At 33.7% G+C, this 16,798-nt stretch overlaps 1 protein-coding gene across 1 annotated transcript in view; it reads right to left on the reverse strand.

Moving 5' to 3' along the window:
* The window catches only part of PDCD6IP (programmed cell death 6 interacting protein), a 52,547-nt gene that overhangs the window by 12,680 nt on the left and 23,069 nt on the right, over positions 1-16,798 (reverse strand). The window contains exons 7-12 of the mRNA XM_039843432.1: positions 16,156-16,272; positions 13,464-13,686; positions 12,344-12,467; positions 10,370-10,547; positions 5,012-5,123; positions 3,885-4,054 (exon numbers count right to left, since the gene is read on the reverse strand). Of these exons, the coding sequence (XP_039699366.1) occupies positions 3,885-4,054; positions 5,012-5,123; positions 10,370-10,547; positions 12,344-12,467; positions 13,464-13,686; positions 16,156-16,272 (924 nt within the window). The remainder of the gene's footprint in view (positions 1-3,884; positions 4,055-5,011; positions 5,124-10,369; positions 10,548-12,343; positions 12,468-13,463; positions 13,687-16,155; positions 16,273-16,798) is intronic.

A 16,798-nucleotide genomic window follows, 5' to 3' on the forward strand; every position in this document is an offset into this window, starting at 1 on the left:
GACAGACTGGAGGGAGATGAGGTCAAACGGAAAGGCAGGAATGAGATCACCTAGACCAGCGGTCCCCAGCTTTTTTGGCATGAGGGACCGGTTGCTCCTATGAGAATCTAAGGCCTAAGGATCTGAGCTGCAGTAGAGAGGGGTGATGCTAGCGCTAGGTAGTGGCTGCAAATACAGATGAAGCTTCGCTCACTTGCCCACTGCTCACCTCTCGCTGTGTGTCCTGGTTCCTAACAGACCACGGACCAGTACCAGTCCACGGCTTGGGGTTTGGGGACCCCTGACCTAGACTATCTGTTCTTCATAATTCAAATTAGGGGCTAGCAAACTTTTCCTGTAAAGGACCAGATAGAAAATATTTTTGGCTTTGTGAACCACAGTCTCTGTTGCAACTATCCAAATCTGCCTTTATAGTACACAAGCAACCATTAAGAAAATAAAAGAATGAATACAGCTATGTCTGAACAAAAATTTTTTATGGACAATGAAATCTGAATTTCACATAACGTTCACATGTCATGAAATACTGTTTTTTTTACTTATTTTTAACCATTTGAAAATGTAAAAAGCATTCCTGGCTCACAGGTCATACAAAAACAGCAAGTAGGCTGGATCTGCCTGTTCAGATTATAAAACTCTGTAGTATTTAACAGCACTAAATAAATTCAGCACATAAGAAATGCTCTCAATGAAATTTTCAACTTCACTTTTCAGACCTTGTCATTTTATTTTCAGAAAAGGCAGACACAAGAATATGTCTAGAACAAGAGAACAGCAGGAACCTGACCGCATTTACCCTAACTCTAAAGCTAACCTAGAGGAGTTTTTCATCTCTCTGTTAGTTAGGGACCACAAAGCCCAGCACAGTTCCTGAGTTACAGTAGGCCCTCAAGTAACGTTTGCTGAACAAATGAATGAATAGATGTCAGCCAATCTCAACAGTTCTCTACAAACTTTTTGTTATGAAAATCTAAGAGTAAAAGCTGTCTGTAGATCATCCACTAGTCTATAAGTTGCCTTTGTGTGAACCACAAAAAAAGCACCTGCTGGGAGTGCACACAGCTTTAGACAATGCTACTTTATGCACTACCTCTGAGGAGATGAAGATTTTTTTTTAAAAACCCCTCAATCACCCCAGGCAGATGCAACACTGTGAGTATAAGTGAATATCACCTTTGTGCAAAGAAGATGCCCCATCCTCTGTAAGGACTCAGACCGTACACTAACTAGAGCCAAAACTTGGCTAGCTGAGTGTGGACTAGATTCCAGACCCAATGGTCAGAGACCCACAATCACAAGCAGTGGTCCCTAAGTATTTTTAAAAAGGAGCTTTAAATACAAGTTAATGACAGTCTCCAAAATTTTTCAGAGTATCTTAATATCTAAAACCAGATGCCTAAATAGACAAAGATGAATGACTAGAAAGTAGGCCTCTTCATAATGAAAGAAAAAACAGCCATACCATTAAGCTAACCTCTTAATAAAACATACACTTTGTATCACTTTTATAATCAGCAATTCAAATGACTGAGTTTTTATCATTAAAACTATGGCTCAATTGTGTCATCAACTACTATGACAACTATCTGAAATAGCTTCTATAAACATGTTTGCCTTTTTTGATAAATGTACATAATGAGTGACTATATAGGGCACTGAAAAATTTTTGGTCACCTCTATCTAGAAAATCTAGCTTCAGTAAAATAACTTCATATTGACTATAAAAGTGTCCTTCCCCTATATAATACCACTATAGATTTTTTAAAAGCAGCTATTACTACAAGTGAATAATAAATAACTACATACTAATTCTGATTTTTCTCAGCACAAACTGTTTTTGCTTTTCTATTGAAAACAGGCGAATCAAAGGACAAAAGCCATATAATTTGAGTCATATACATGACATCAAAAAGAAAATGGGGGAGGATACTAAACAGACTTTTTTCTAAAATAAAAAAGGGCCATTTGTTGCTGTTCTGTGGTCTGTAATTTCTGTTCTTCACAAATTAATCTCCTAAGTACTTCCCTTTTCTCCCTCATTTCTTCAAAGCAGCTATAGCAGTCCTCACTTATCCGTGTTTTCACTTTCTGCAATTTGTTATCCACAGTCAATTGCAGACCAAAATATTAAATGAAAAATTCCAGAAATATACAACTCACATTGTAAATTGTATACTGTTCTGAGTGGCGTACTGAACTCTCTCACTGCCCACTCCATCCTGCCCAAACGTGAATCATCCCTTTGTCCGGTCTCCAAGCTGTACATGTTACCTACCTTTTAGTCACTTAGTAGCCAGCCATCAGTTGCAGTATTGTAGTGCTTTTGTTCTAGTAACCTTTATTTTACTTAATAATGGCCCCAAAGCCAAGACCAATAATGCTGACAATTTGGATATGCCAAAGAGAAACCATAAAGTGCTCCCTTTAAGGTGAGTACAGCACAATCAGGTATTTTCAGAGGGACCACATTCATAACTTTTATTACAGTATATAATTGTTCTTTCATTACTAGTTATTGTTGTTAGTATATTACTGTGCCTAATTTATAAATTAAACTATCATGGGTATGCATGTATGGGGAAAACACAGTATATAGAGAGTTCAATAATACCAGCTTCAGGCATCAACTGGAGGTCTTAGAACGTATCCCCCTCAGATAAACAGGGACTACTGTAATTAATATTCTTTGTTCCATCAGGCTCCCCCTCCCTTTAGAGATTCAGGTTCTGCACACATTCAACCACGCAATCTTCTCTTCACTTTGGGGGCTGGTTACCACTGAAGCTCTAGCAGCTTCTCTGGACACACCTACTCACTTAGGCCTTCCTGGATGCTATATGTGTTCACTTTTTCTGCCTGCCTACTCTGGTCTCATAATGTGCTAACTTCTTAAGAAGCCTCCTAAGAAAGGAGCTCCAAAATGCTGGAATTTAAGTACTCTGACATCTAAATCCTCACAGCATACTTTACTTGGTTATGACACTTTTAAGTTTCTACACTGTATTAGAGTTATCCTTATATATATAATCTTCCACACCAGACAGTAAATTGAGGGTAAAGGCTGTATATGGCTCATTTGTCAATTTTTCAAGTACCTAGCACAATATCTTATACAGAGTAGATACCTAATAAGTCTTTGTTGCATACATACATACATACATACATACATACATACATACATACATAAATGCTCTTGTGGAAAGAGAAATAAGGAAATCTACTATCCCAGGAAACTACTCTTTTTAAAGAAGTTTTCAGCAGTATTTCTTGCCCTTTGGTTTATTTTCCTATGCACTTCAGGGCCTCTATTCTACCATATTACCTTCATGGTGATTAAATCATACTTGGACTTCCTCCTCTTTTAGGACTCTCCAAATCAGATGTCTCACTACTGATTTTCTCCTTCTTATCACTAGTAGAAATGCCATGATGTTATCCATTTATTAACAGGCCTATCTTGTCAACTTTCCTTTCAGAGGTAATCCCAATGGAAGATGGTGGAAGGCAGTATAGATTAATGTAAGAAACAATGAATTTAGTCAGAAGAGTATCTGGCCAAACCCAGACCTTCCACTTCAGGGAATTTTCTCCCTTTTATAAAACCTTAATTAAATACTGTGAACACATGAAGTATGTTGAATATAGAACCCAGTTCATAGGAGGCATTCAATAAATGAAAATTATTAATATAAGACAGTAATAATATTAGTATAATTACCTATTATTCGATATAGATATCATGCTACTTTAAATATAACCTCAATGTACATTTGCATTTTTAAAAAGATGCTAGTAAGAAAGAAATCAGCAATTCATTGTACATAATGGCATGAACATAGTTTTCATAAACAGATGACCAGCCACATCAAAATGCATCTTCTCACCTCACTGCCCTGCAAAGTCTTTGCTGGGTTAGCAGAAGGGATGGCAGCATTCAGCTCAAGTTCTGGCTTACACAGAAGTGCAATGGTGTCACGGTGAGACTGATAACGTTCTTTCACTTGTCCATCTGCTTGCACAGCTTTATCCAAAACTGCTCTGAAGTTAGCTCCCTCTGTGGGGAAAAAAGAATGTTAGCAGAGTACAGCATTGATGTTAACAGTTATGTTTACGGGCTAGTGTACTTTTAGTTCTGTTCTCCTCCTACATGCTCCAATTTTTCATACTTAAATTTCAGCATTTTGGAGTTCGTCTCTTAGGAGGATTCCTACCTTATTCCCTTTCTACAGGCCCCAATTCACTAGGTAACAGAAACTCAGCTCCTGTCAGTCTTTGCATTTTTGTTTTTGAAAAACCAATTATAAAGCAAAAGCACAGTTATACTTTAAATTACATTTGTGGTGACTGACCACCAAATAAAAGCTAATTGCCATTCATCTCATCTTTTCCAACAACTCATGAATATAGAAAATCATTCCCCCCAAAACTGTTACAACTTATTTAAAAAGTATTCCTCTCTCAAAGGATTATTGCTTCAGCTAGACTTAACAGCAGATACATTTTTAGAAAAATCTCAATAGTATTAATGCTCTTCACAGAGATAAATAAAACGAGCTACCATGAAGACATAAATTATCTTAACAAGCACAAAATCTTAACCAAAGTTTAAAAAATAATATTTTGGCTTCAAGTTAACTTAATGTTAAAACTCATCTTTTACCACTAAAGATTCACTATTAAGTGAAATGAAATTATAAAACCATACATATAATATGATCTCATTTATGTTTTTAAAATATGCACAGGGCTTGGAACAGAAAAAGAGAGTTATAGAATCATTTTAATTTTCACTTTATACCCTTCTTAAGAAGCTGAACTTCTTATAAGGAACACGGATTACCTTTTTGTTATTTAACTTACACTGAACTGAGGAAAAACACCTAGATTTTTCTAATAGCACACAACTGCAGCAAAAATAGGTTTATTATTGTGCCTAATTTAATCAAGCAAAAAATTATGGATCCAAATTGAGACTTTATTCCATGTGAAAGTCATTTATGCACATTTTTACCTGCTCTTAAAGGCTTATAAAGTTCATTAGATGGTGTCCTTTGCCAGCGTTCCTTGAATTTTGCTCTTAACTCATTGTCAGTTGCTTCTTCTTCATCCAACAACCTTAGAGACTTTTAAAAAAGGAAGCAAAGAAACAATGAAATATCGTTTCTGGTGCAAAAATTTTAAACATTTGTTTTAAGTGCTCATACTCAAAATAGATGAGAATTAGTGAAGTGGGAATTCTGTTACTGGTTAGAATATAAATTGGCATAATTTTTGTTGCAGAAATCTATGTTATAATGTATATAAACAAAAAGTCATTTAAAATTTAAGGCTAAGTTAACCATTACCTTATTCAGTGAAATTAAAAAGAATAATTAAGAGATTACGTACAACCATATACAAGACTATTTTAAACAAAGATTTTTTTTAAGATAAAAATAAATACAGAGCCTTTGGAGTATATAAGCCATAAATAAAGCAAAGAGAAAACCGAATAATTTAACTACATGAAAATAAAAGAATTGGACTTCTATCCCAATATATCAAACTGAAAATTAGCATATAAAAATGCCTTTTTAATGCTTAGCTGAGAAAACAGGATAGTAGGGGCCAGAAACAGAAGTAAGTACTAATCTACAGGTACAAACAAGTGCTAAAGCCAATGGTAGCTGCTAATCCAATAGTCTAGAGCAGAGTTCTGCAAACTTTTCTGTAAAACAATAGGGTAAATATTTTAGGCTTTGTGGGCCACAGTCTCTGTCACTGTTCTTCTTTTTCTTTTTTTACAACTCTCTAAAAATGATCAAAATCATCCTTTACTAGTGAACCATACAAAAATAGGCTACAAGCCAGAACTAGCCCACCGTCAGTTCACCAACTACGTAATTCACTACTGGCTTAGAGTATGAATTTATCAGAACATGAGTAAGAGAAAAGAAACACAGGTGGGACTAAGGAGAGTAGATGAGCTCAAAGGCACTATCCTTCCTCACAACAGGATACTTCCGAATGGGTGACACTAAGGAGATGACTTTTTAAAAGAAAAACTGCCTAACAGAAGGAAACTTAATCTGTTTGAACCTTGGCTGTAAATAGAAAAGTATCACCTAAGATGTCTAATCTAAAGCCTGAACTTAGGACTGGAAATCATACTCACTATCTGTGAGATACAAAGTCCTAAGATGAAATGATTAAAAGACTAACCATAAAAACAAACAAACAAAAAAAAACATAAGTTTAAAGAGGTGTCAAGTACATAACGTCTTTTCATAGCAAAAACAAACAAAAACCCTCTCTAAAAGAATTCACTTTAAACCCAGACCTCAAAGATTTCCCACAAATAAAGTTCCAGGAAATGTGAATTCAAAATTTAAAAATCACTGAACATTAAATGCATTAAATGTACTCTGGACTGGATCTTGAAACAGAAGAAGGCCATTAATAGAATAACTGATAAAATCTGAGTAAAGTATTATACAAATGTTTACTTCTTTGTTTAAATAAATATACCATGACTACACAAGGTTTTAATTTTGGGAGAAGCTGAGTGAAGAAACTCTCTGCACTAAATTTACAACTTTCTGTAAACCTAAAATTATTCCAAATTTAAGGTTTCCTAGAAAGGAAGGAGTAAAACTATCTTTACTTGAAGATAACATGACTTTATATATAGAAAATCCTGAGGAATCTACAAATTAACTGATAAAAGTGAATAAATTCAGTAAAGTTGCAGAATACGAAATCAACATACAAAATCAGCTGTATTTCTATACTCTAGCAATGAACAATACAAAAAGAAAATTAACAATTCTATTTATAATTGCATCAAAAAGAATAAAATGCTTATTTGGTTAAATTAAAAGGATTCTTTTCATTTAACCACATAAATTCTTTTAATTTAACCACATAAATTTAAGCAAAGACTAGTACACTGAAAACTACAAAACACTGTTGAAAGAAATTAAAGCAGATTTAACTAAATGGAATGACAGCCCATATTCATGGATTGGAAGATGTAAGATATTGTTAAGAGCAGCAATATTCCCCATACTGATCTAAATATTTAATGCAATCCCTATCAAACTTCTAACTGTAGAATTTTCTATATATAAGGTCAAATCAAAACCAATGAGATATCACTTCATATGCATATGAATGGCTGTGGCAAAAAAAAAAATTTATAAGAGTTGGCAAGGATGTAGAGAAACTGGAATCTTCATATATTGATGGTTAGAATTAAAACGTTGCAGTTGCTTTGGAAAAGTTTGGCTGTTCCTCGAAAAGTTAAACAAAGAATTACTGTATGACCCAGCAACTCTACTCCTATGTATATATACTCAACAGTACACAAATAGCAGTATTATTCAGAAAAATCATAAAGTGAAAACATCCCAAATATCTATCATTCATGGATAAACAAAATGTGGTAGATCCAAATAATGGAATATTATTTAACCATAAAAGAAAATGAAGTATAGATACATGCTACAACATGGATAAACCTTGAAAACATTACGCTAACTAAAAAAAGGCACACTCAAAAGGCCACTTACTGTTTATGAATCAATTTATACGAAATGTCCAGAATAAGCAAATCCATAGAAAGAGAAATCAGATTAGTGATTGCCAGAGTGATTGCCATTAGTGGAGTGACTGCTAATGGTACAAGGTTCTTTTGGGAGTGACAAAAATGTTCTGAAATTAGAAGAGTGTTGATGCTCATACAACATTGTGAATGTACAAAAGCCACTGAATTTGGACTCTTTAAAGAGGTTAAAATGGTTAATTTTATGTTATGTGAATTTTACCTCAAAAAAAGAACACACATGTAGTTTAGTTATAAGATACACATAGGTGACTTTTTAAAGAAGCAGACATCTGGGAAATAAAAAATATTTTTAAAAAAATTTTTTAATGTAATTGAATGGCTGAAGAACACAAAAGGCAGATAAATAGCCAATTAATGAGGCAGATGGCTAGCCTGAGAGTCTCCCAGAAGAATAAGAGGACAAAAAAGAAAAAGAAATGTTGAGATATGAAGAACTCTTCCAGAAGCACCATCACCAATCTAACAGAAATTCATTAAGACACAATGGAAAGAAAAGAAAAAAGAGGAATAACTGAAGAAATAGAATCCATGGACAGGGATCTAAGATTGAAAGGGCCCAAGAGATCCAAAACAGGATGGATTTATTATTTTAAAAATAAATTAGTTTGATACTTCAAAACTTTTGAAAATCAAAGTATTCTAAATTACAGAATCTAAGTTTCCAAAAGCTACCAAAGAGACACTCAAAGAGTACCAGCTGCACAATCTACTTATTTCATAACTTACAACTTACTTAAAATGAGATTCTCCAAGTGCAACTGACAGAGTAATAGTGACTCTAACTTACAGGCTGTTACAGAAATATCAAATGAGATAAATAAAAGTACCTTATATTAAGATAGGCAGACAACAAACATAAACACTGCCAGTTTTTCCTAATTATAAGATAGATGAGTTTTTTCACATTGTGATTTCTAATGAAGATGCTCTTCACAACTGATATTATTTCATTAGGCAATTTTTTCCATAAAACTTGTTTCAAATCAAATATGCATCTTCTAATCACACTTTAAAACCAAGGAAATACAGTAATAATTAATATTTAACAACTAACAGGCACATGTATGATCCCATGTCACAGCTACCTTATATGCTAAGTACTATTAGCCCCATTTTTTAGATGCATGAACTGAGACATGAAGATGTTAAGTGATCCACCCAGGGTCACAGGAGTAAGAACTGGGACTGAAGTCCAAATATAACTCCATGTTCTGAGACCTTAACAACTGAATTATGTTTAAACAATAAAATATTAAATAATGATTTATTATTATAATCTCTACTTACTAAATGCTCCAGACCACTTTCCATTTGACTTGCTATGCCTGCATTTTCCAGTGTCTGTCTTCTTCCCCAGTATTAATTACTTCCTGCTGCTTTCACTTAGATACAATCTTGAACAGCTCTCTCTACTTTTTTCTCTCTATGTCTATCTACTATTCCAATGTCCTTTCAATTGCAACACCAGACAACAAGCTTGTTTGACCCACAAACCAACAAATTGTGAAGGACTATATGGCATCCTCATTAATGAAATCTACGACCTTAAGAGCAGTATCTGTCAAATTTTAGCATGCACACAAATCACCCTGGGATCTTGTAAAATGCAGATCCTGATTCAGTAAGTCTGGGTGGAGTCTGAGATTCTGCTTTTGAAGGCTTTGGTACTGAACAATGTAATACCAATTCTGTTTGCTTTACTTTTTCTAATTACTGATTACATCTACATAGGTAAGACTGGTAATGTTGACTGTATAATTAATGTAGAATCCCTCATAAATCAGATTTTCCAGGCCGATAATGCAGTAAGTTTCCATTTAAGTTTCTTAACCTTTTCCAATAGCTGAAATGCATTGAAAGGTGAATAACGAACACCACCATCATATCAGTTATAATAATTGCAATATTATCGCCATAGTAATATAACAGTAGTAATAGCTGTAACTTATTAAGCACATACTGTATATCCCATAGGCTAGGCATTTCACTGGTGCAGTTTAGTTCATTCTTTAAATAAACCTGGGAGGTAAATATTATCATCCCCAAGGTTCATACCATCATAAGTACTTAAGTACTCTGCCTCACCCCAAAGTACTTAGAAATGATGTAAATACAATATCTTCTGAAAGTTAACTGAAAAATCAAAACATTAAGGATGAAAGCGCTGATAACAAAAATCACCTGAGAGATACTGACTCCTAAACTGGCAAAAGCCAGTATATCCAGCTTGAACATATTTACGGCTAAAGAAAGAAATGTTATCAACTAAGTGAAAGAGTTGAAAACAAAGTAAAAAGAGAATAACACTAGCAAACAGTTGGCTTTAGCCAAAAAACTTTTAGTGTTCCATTCCTATTGATAAAATGTCCTCTCTACTGGAAGATGGATGAGGTGGGCTTATAAACCATTTGATGGCCCAACTTCCTTTGTCTGATTTCATGTTCACCAAGAAACCCAATCTGTAATATAAAAGCTATCACTAATTATTAAGACTTTTGTGTGATGGTATTTTCTCAAGTATACTAGTATTACACAGTGGTCATATGAGTTTCATTAATGTGCATTTATTACCCTTATAGACATGTATGAAGCCATTCTCAGACAATAAAACGTCTTCATGAGGCTGAAGGTCAGGCTCTGGGTCACCAAGATGATGAGTACTACCCTATAAAACCCAACTGGAGAAAGCTTCCAGTCCTAATCCCTGATGGACAACAGGCGTCCAAATGCTTTTATCTGAAAAGCAAATCTCTTAAAACATACCTCATCTAGGATTTCTCTATTCCTTTGTAGCAGTTCAGGTAGCTCTTTGATCAACTGATCAACAGTCTGGATGCCTCCCTGTTCAATCACAGATGTGGATTTAGTCAATATAGACTGAGGTACAGTATCTCCAGATACATCTTCAATTGCTGCTGGAAGATTAAGGGAAGCTAACACCCTGAAAAAATGAAATACTATGTCATCTAGAGGTTTAAACCACCTTTGAAACATTAATCTCCTGTATCCGAATCAACAGCAAAGAAGTTAGCACCCCAAAAGTGTATAAGCCCTAAGAACAGAAAAATAAAGCAAAGAAAAAGGAAAAAACAGAAAGTGAATGATTGATAAAAACAAAACTCTTAAAGAACTAAGTTCACAGTTTAGAATTAAAAGCCAAAAAGCCATAAATATACATTAAAATATAATAAATACCTTTCGCTCACAATTCAAACTTAACTCCTTTCAGTCTAAGTAAATAAAAGTCAAAAAGTGTGCCTTAAAAAATGCAATCTTTTTATTATACTCCTGATTGTTATACTGTCACTGATAAATCAGAAATACATAAAAGTTATAATTTGATACCATCTAGGCAAAACATCAAGAGAACATAGTTGATCTAAGTATTAATTACAGAATCTTCATCTGTTTGTGACACAGTAACAATTATTCTATTATTTCATTTATATAATAAAGGGGATGTTAAACTTATGTTGCTTTCTTGCTAGAAAAAGAAAATGAGGTCAATATCCATGTATTCATCAAAATTAAAAATATGAAAAAGCAAACCAGATCAAGAGAAAATATTCTCAATTACACATATATGGCAAAGGACTTGCCTCTAAAATATGCAGAGTTCTTCAAAGATTAAGAAGAAAAAAATTCAATTTTTAAAAATGAGCAAGAGATTTCAACAGACACTTTACAAAAGATATATGAATGGCTAATAATAAGCATATGAAGAGTTGCTCAACATTACTGTTAATCTGGGAAATGCAAATTAAACATATACTAACCACATAACTCAGCAATTCTAATCCTAGGTATTTACCCAAGAGAAATAAAACATGTCAACACAAAGATTTGTACATGAATGTTCACAGCAACTGAAATGTCCAACGACAGGTAAAAGAATAAAAAAACTGCTATTTGACCATAAAATTGAATACTTCCCAGTAATAAAAAGTATCAAACTGATACCCACAACATACGAACCTCAAAAACATTATGCTAAGGGCAAGACACCCAACACATTTTGACTATATACTGTACATGATTGTACATACTTAAGTACTGCATACTATAGCAATACTACACTGTACTGTGTAATATACCTACTCACGTGTTATAATGATTAAATATACATTAAATTGTATAAAAAGTAAATTAACCTATAGTGACAGGGAGCACATCGGTAGTGGCTGTAGGCCAGGGGAAGAAAAACTGTGAAGGGAAAGCGGCATGAGGGAGTATTTTAGGGTGATGGAAATGTTCTCTGTCTTGATCATGGTGGTGGTGGATACATGGGTATTCATGTTTATCAATAGAACTGAACTATATACTTAGAATGGGTGTATTTTATTGTATGAAAATTATACTTAAGATTTTTTAAAAACCAATGAATCCACCAGAAACAAAACAGGTTCAGAATACTAAATGTACCGTGTATCTTAATTTAAAAAGTTCATTTCTACTTCTCATGTGCCTCAAATAACTATTCTCTAAAATGCAAATCAATGGTCAAATATTTTCATTGTTTCAGTAATTTTCTTCCAACTATAATATATTTGTTAGGGCTTAATTAGTGTCCCCAAGAAATGTGTGTATGCATGTGTGTCTACATTTGCTATTTCACATATCTTTGACACTCAGCTCCAAGATCAGAAAGTAAAATGTTCATAAACTACTAAATTAAAGAACAAAGAGAAACACATTAGAACTTTAGAGTTAAATTTATGAAAGGTAACCTCTACCTACCCATTTGCCAAAGTGGTGGCTTCTCTCATTTGAGCAATTGATCTGTTAACTAAATCAGCTTTCCTCTGATTATAGGCAGCCAAAGACTGCTGCACTGACACAGGAACCATCTTCTCAAACAGATCTATAATTAGGAAAGGAAATTCAACAAAACCATAAACTCGACTTGGAAAATGACTTCACATTTCCTTTTCAATATTTATATAGAAAGTCTACAAATACTTAAAACCAAAACACTACTGAAAGTACAATGAAGAGAGTTTTTAAATAGTTATACTCGTGGACAATGAAAATGAGAGCTTTTTCTCTGAACTTAAATTTCTTAACATTTTGATGTATCTGTCATTGAGTTTAAGGGCTCTTTGGTAAAGATGAGTTAAACATAAGAAAACACTATTCAATTGCTGATTAAACTGACTGGGCTACAGTGCCATGGTTCGATGTCTAGTTCTACTACTTCCCAACTACATAACCTTGGGCAAATAAATTACTTAACCACCCGTACATCAGTATCCTCATCAGTCAAGTGGGGATAGTAACAGTACCTATCTCATGGGGTTGTTGTGAGAAATAAATGAGCTAATATTTGTAAAGTGCTTAAAAGAGTCTTAGGCACATGGTAAACACTTTGTGCTTGCTAAATAGAAATGAGTTAAATAATCACCCTTTCCCAGTAACTTAGAATATTATCCTTGAAATTTCAGCTACAGGTTCATACATTGTTTATATCTACAATATCCAAGGATATTAAAATATATATTTATCTAACCATGACTCCACACGTTTACGTCATAGTTATGTATGTTTCTTTTTAATGGCAAAATATTAAATAACATAACAAATATTAACATAAGTACTTGTTTAAAGTCTTTGTCATTACTCAAACATAGTTTTAAGTTTTCTGACTATGTACACTTTACATATACTTTATCATCTACTTTCCATCTTAAAATTTCACTGTAGATACAACACAATTTTTATTCTCATATTCATTTTGAACATGAATGCAAATTATGTTCAAAGCACATTGATATCAACTGTGTAGTTTTGGCTACAAAAAAAAAACAGATTACACTGGAAAAAAGAATAAGATTAAAGTGTATCTAAATACTTGACATACCAGTGAATTTTTGGCTGATGGGCACATTAACTGGGGTAGATTTCACAAGTGTGGCTTTACCAATAGAGTCTAGATCTTTGAGGTCTGGAACTCGATCATGATATATGAAGTCATTATCCTTCTTTGCTGCAGTAAGGGCACGGCTGATTTTGTCAGAAAAATCCTTCACGTTGACATATTCATCATAGCGAGATGCCACTGTTTTAATCAATTCTGCTGCATGCTAAAAAAGAAAATGTTTAAAAAAATGTTTTCTTCTCAACCAAACATACTAGCATTGTTTTTTTTAATCTTAAATTTGAGGATTTGCATTTCCAGCAGTGTGGTCAACAGAATAACCCAGAAATTCTTCCATCACACCCCAAAAATGAAGACTAATATAGCAAATATCCCTTTAAACACGTATGAATTCCTAAGAAAGTAAAAAAAAAAAAATCCATGGGCCGATAAGTATATACAGACACTGAGGAAGGCTGGGTGTCTCTCCATTGCTTTATTAAAATGAAAAGAGCAATGTTGTTACATGAGAAAAGCAAGATGTACAACATACTTCCCTCTTATATAAGAATAGGAAGAGTTAAGAATGTTCTTTGTTTGTATGTGTATTCAGGTGTATATATTTGCTTACATATCAAAGAAAAATGACCCTGAAAAGATTAAAGAAGAAACTGATGGAAATTACCTATAAGGCAATGGGAAAAAAGAATGGAAGAAACAGTATAGAAAGGAAAAGGCAGAGAGACGGGTTGAAATGTATACTTTTATATATACTTATGTTTCCCAATTTTTATTTTGAAAATTTTCCAGTACACAGAAAATTTAAGAAACAGAACAATGAGTAACAACAGACCCTCTACTTAGTTTCAACAATTGTTAACATTATGCCATATTTGCTTTCTCTCTTTCCCATATATACACATACATGTTTCTGGTTTGGGATTTGTTTTTGTTTTTTTTTGTAAGACCATCTGAAACTAAAATTCAGACGTCATGACCCTTCATCCCTAAATAACTCAGCATATATCTCCTAATAAGGACAACCTCTGTAATATCAACAAGCTACTATCATGACTAAGAAAACAAACAATATTTTCACAAAATCAGTTTTACCACCTTACTGTGTCACTCGATGAGTTAACTAAATCTCTGACATGTACTCATTCTAGAGTAACATTTTTATACATACATATTTTTAGGTCTTTTTGATAATTGTACTCTGGCTTCAGTGATTCCACCAAGATGATCAAGTGGACATAACTTCTGTAGCCAAATGAACTGCATTATCCCAGAAGCGCACCTCATGAGCTTTATAAGCCCAGGTACAGTTTTTCTTGGCCCCCAGAAGTGAATTCCAAGCAGCAATTATAACTTTGCTATTTTACCTATTGTTTTCATTTTCCTGACTCTGATTTTTTTTCTGGTTTGCTCATAACTAATAAGTGTTTTCCCATTGCTGACAACAATGACTGGAAAGTCATTTTACTACTAAGTGAGAGACTACAGAGAGTATGATTCGTTGGTCATCTTTTTTGGTCTGTTTACCTATTTCTAATCAGTTTCTAAGTCAAGTAAAAAAAATTTCATGCCTACTGCAAAGAATAGCCCTTTGAGATATGAATCAGCATTTATGTTCTGAGTAAACATTTAACCTATGAGTAAAGCTGTAAAACTGAAGCTACAAACCCTTATGTATCCTCTCATTGTGTGAGTCTGAAGTAGTTTCCTTTTTCCAGAATGGATTTTTAAAATTACAGTAAAATTTCCAAAGGAGCTCTTCTTCTCTGACTGATTTATAGAGACCAAATAAGGGCCTGCTTGAATCTAATAGTCTTGGAATTCTCAGAAAATTAAGAAACTAATACTTTAAATAAACTAGCCTAAAAAAATCTTTCCTACAGAAACCTCTTTCTCAGAAGCATTTCCATATGAGAATAGAAGTTACTGTAATCAAAGTGAATCCCTAGACAAAAGAGGAATGTTTGATAATCTGGGATTTGTTTAAAAAAAAAAAGTATGCTTTTCTCTCATTTTTGTCAGTGTGGGGTATAAGTATACCTTTTATTTTTCATGAAACCTGGGCTTCTTTTCTCATGAGTTTCAAACTAATTAATCCGAACTTCCTAAATGATACTTGCATAGTATCTTCTAATATCTAATCCATATTTAAAATTCCTTAACAGTTCTCTTGCTATCCTCTGCTTACCAAGGCTCAAAATACAAACAACTCATATAAATAGCCCTTGCCTCTGCCACAAAGTTGACCTAGATGTCACCGAAGTTTATGACAACACCAATGCCTATAGTACAGAAGTTACTCTGCTGTTTACAGATGTATTTATATTACCACTGTCCTCAAACTGTGGACTTAAATGCTGCAATTTAGACCAAGGCTAGACCACAAATTAAGAAGTATACATCCTTTCTGGAGCCTGTTAATTTAGAATATTTTATATTAAAATAAAGGTGGGTAAATAAAAGAGAACTAAATGAACACTTTGTGTGAATTTTTTAAACAAAATATGACACTTCAAAAAGCACACAGTAAGTAAAGCCTAAAGATAAAAGCAATCACTTGTTTCCGCTGATACAGGCAACAAGTGGGAAAGATTTTCATAAGCAAACTTGGGAAATTCACTGAGGAAAAAATAAATGGAGATCCAAGTTACTTAATATTTATTCCTAAGAGACTCACCTGTAACCTTGCAATCTCTTCTCCAAATTTCTTTTGCTGTTTTGCCAGGATAGACTGGTGGTACTCAGCATTGGCCTGCATGATACAGTGCTTGGCAGCCAAGACAGGGAACACCTCCTGGAAATAAAAATACTGACCAGGGGAGAGTCCAACCACACAAACCACCACAGACAACATGGGATGCAGGAAGAAAAAGGAAAAGGAGACAGAAATTAGAATTACCCAATTAATTATTTAGAGGTAGGTTAGTCATTAGGTGTCAACAGAGAAGACCATATAATTTTGCATGGATTGAATTCAATAATTTCAAATTTTTTCTTCCAATTAAAATTAAGGTTAAAAAAAAAAAAAACTATTAGGTGAAGCCAATTAAAATTTTTATAATGCTCTTTAATCGAGCCATGAAGTCAACATTTTGTTTACAGAGAAGAAAGGAAAGCATGCATTAGAAAGAGAAGTAGAATGGACATTCACAGAGGAATATCAAGCACAGGGTTTAGAAGCTTTCTTATGAGCCCTTACCCAGCCCTTAGTTAACTAAACCACCATTACTCACATACACTAATGAAATTGCTCTATAGCTGTTTCATCATGTTTAAAAGACAAAAGACAGTAAAGTAAGTTCCCAGTTATATTCATAGCC

Source organism: Pteropus medius, unplaced genomic scaffold (assembly GCF_902729225.1).
Source record: "Pteropus medius unplaced genomic scaffold, Ma_sr-lr_union100, whole genome shotgun sequence".
In the NCBI taxonomy this organism is placed as follows: Eukaryota; Metazoa; Chordata; class Mammalia; order Chiroptera; family Pteropodidae; genus Pteropus; species Pteropus medius.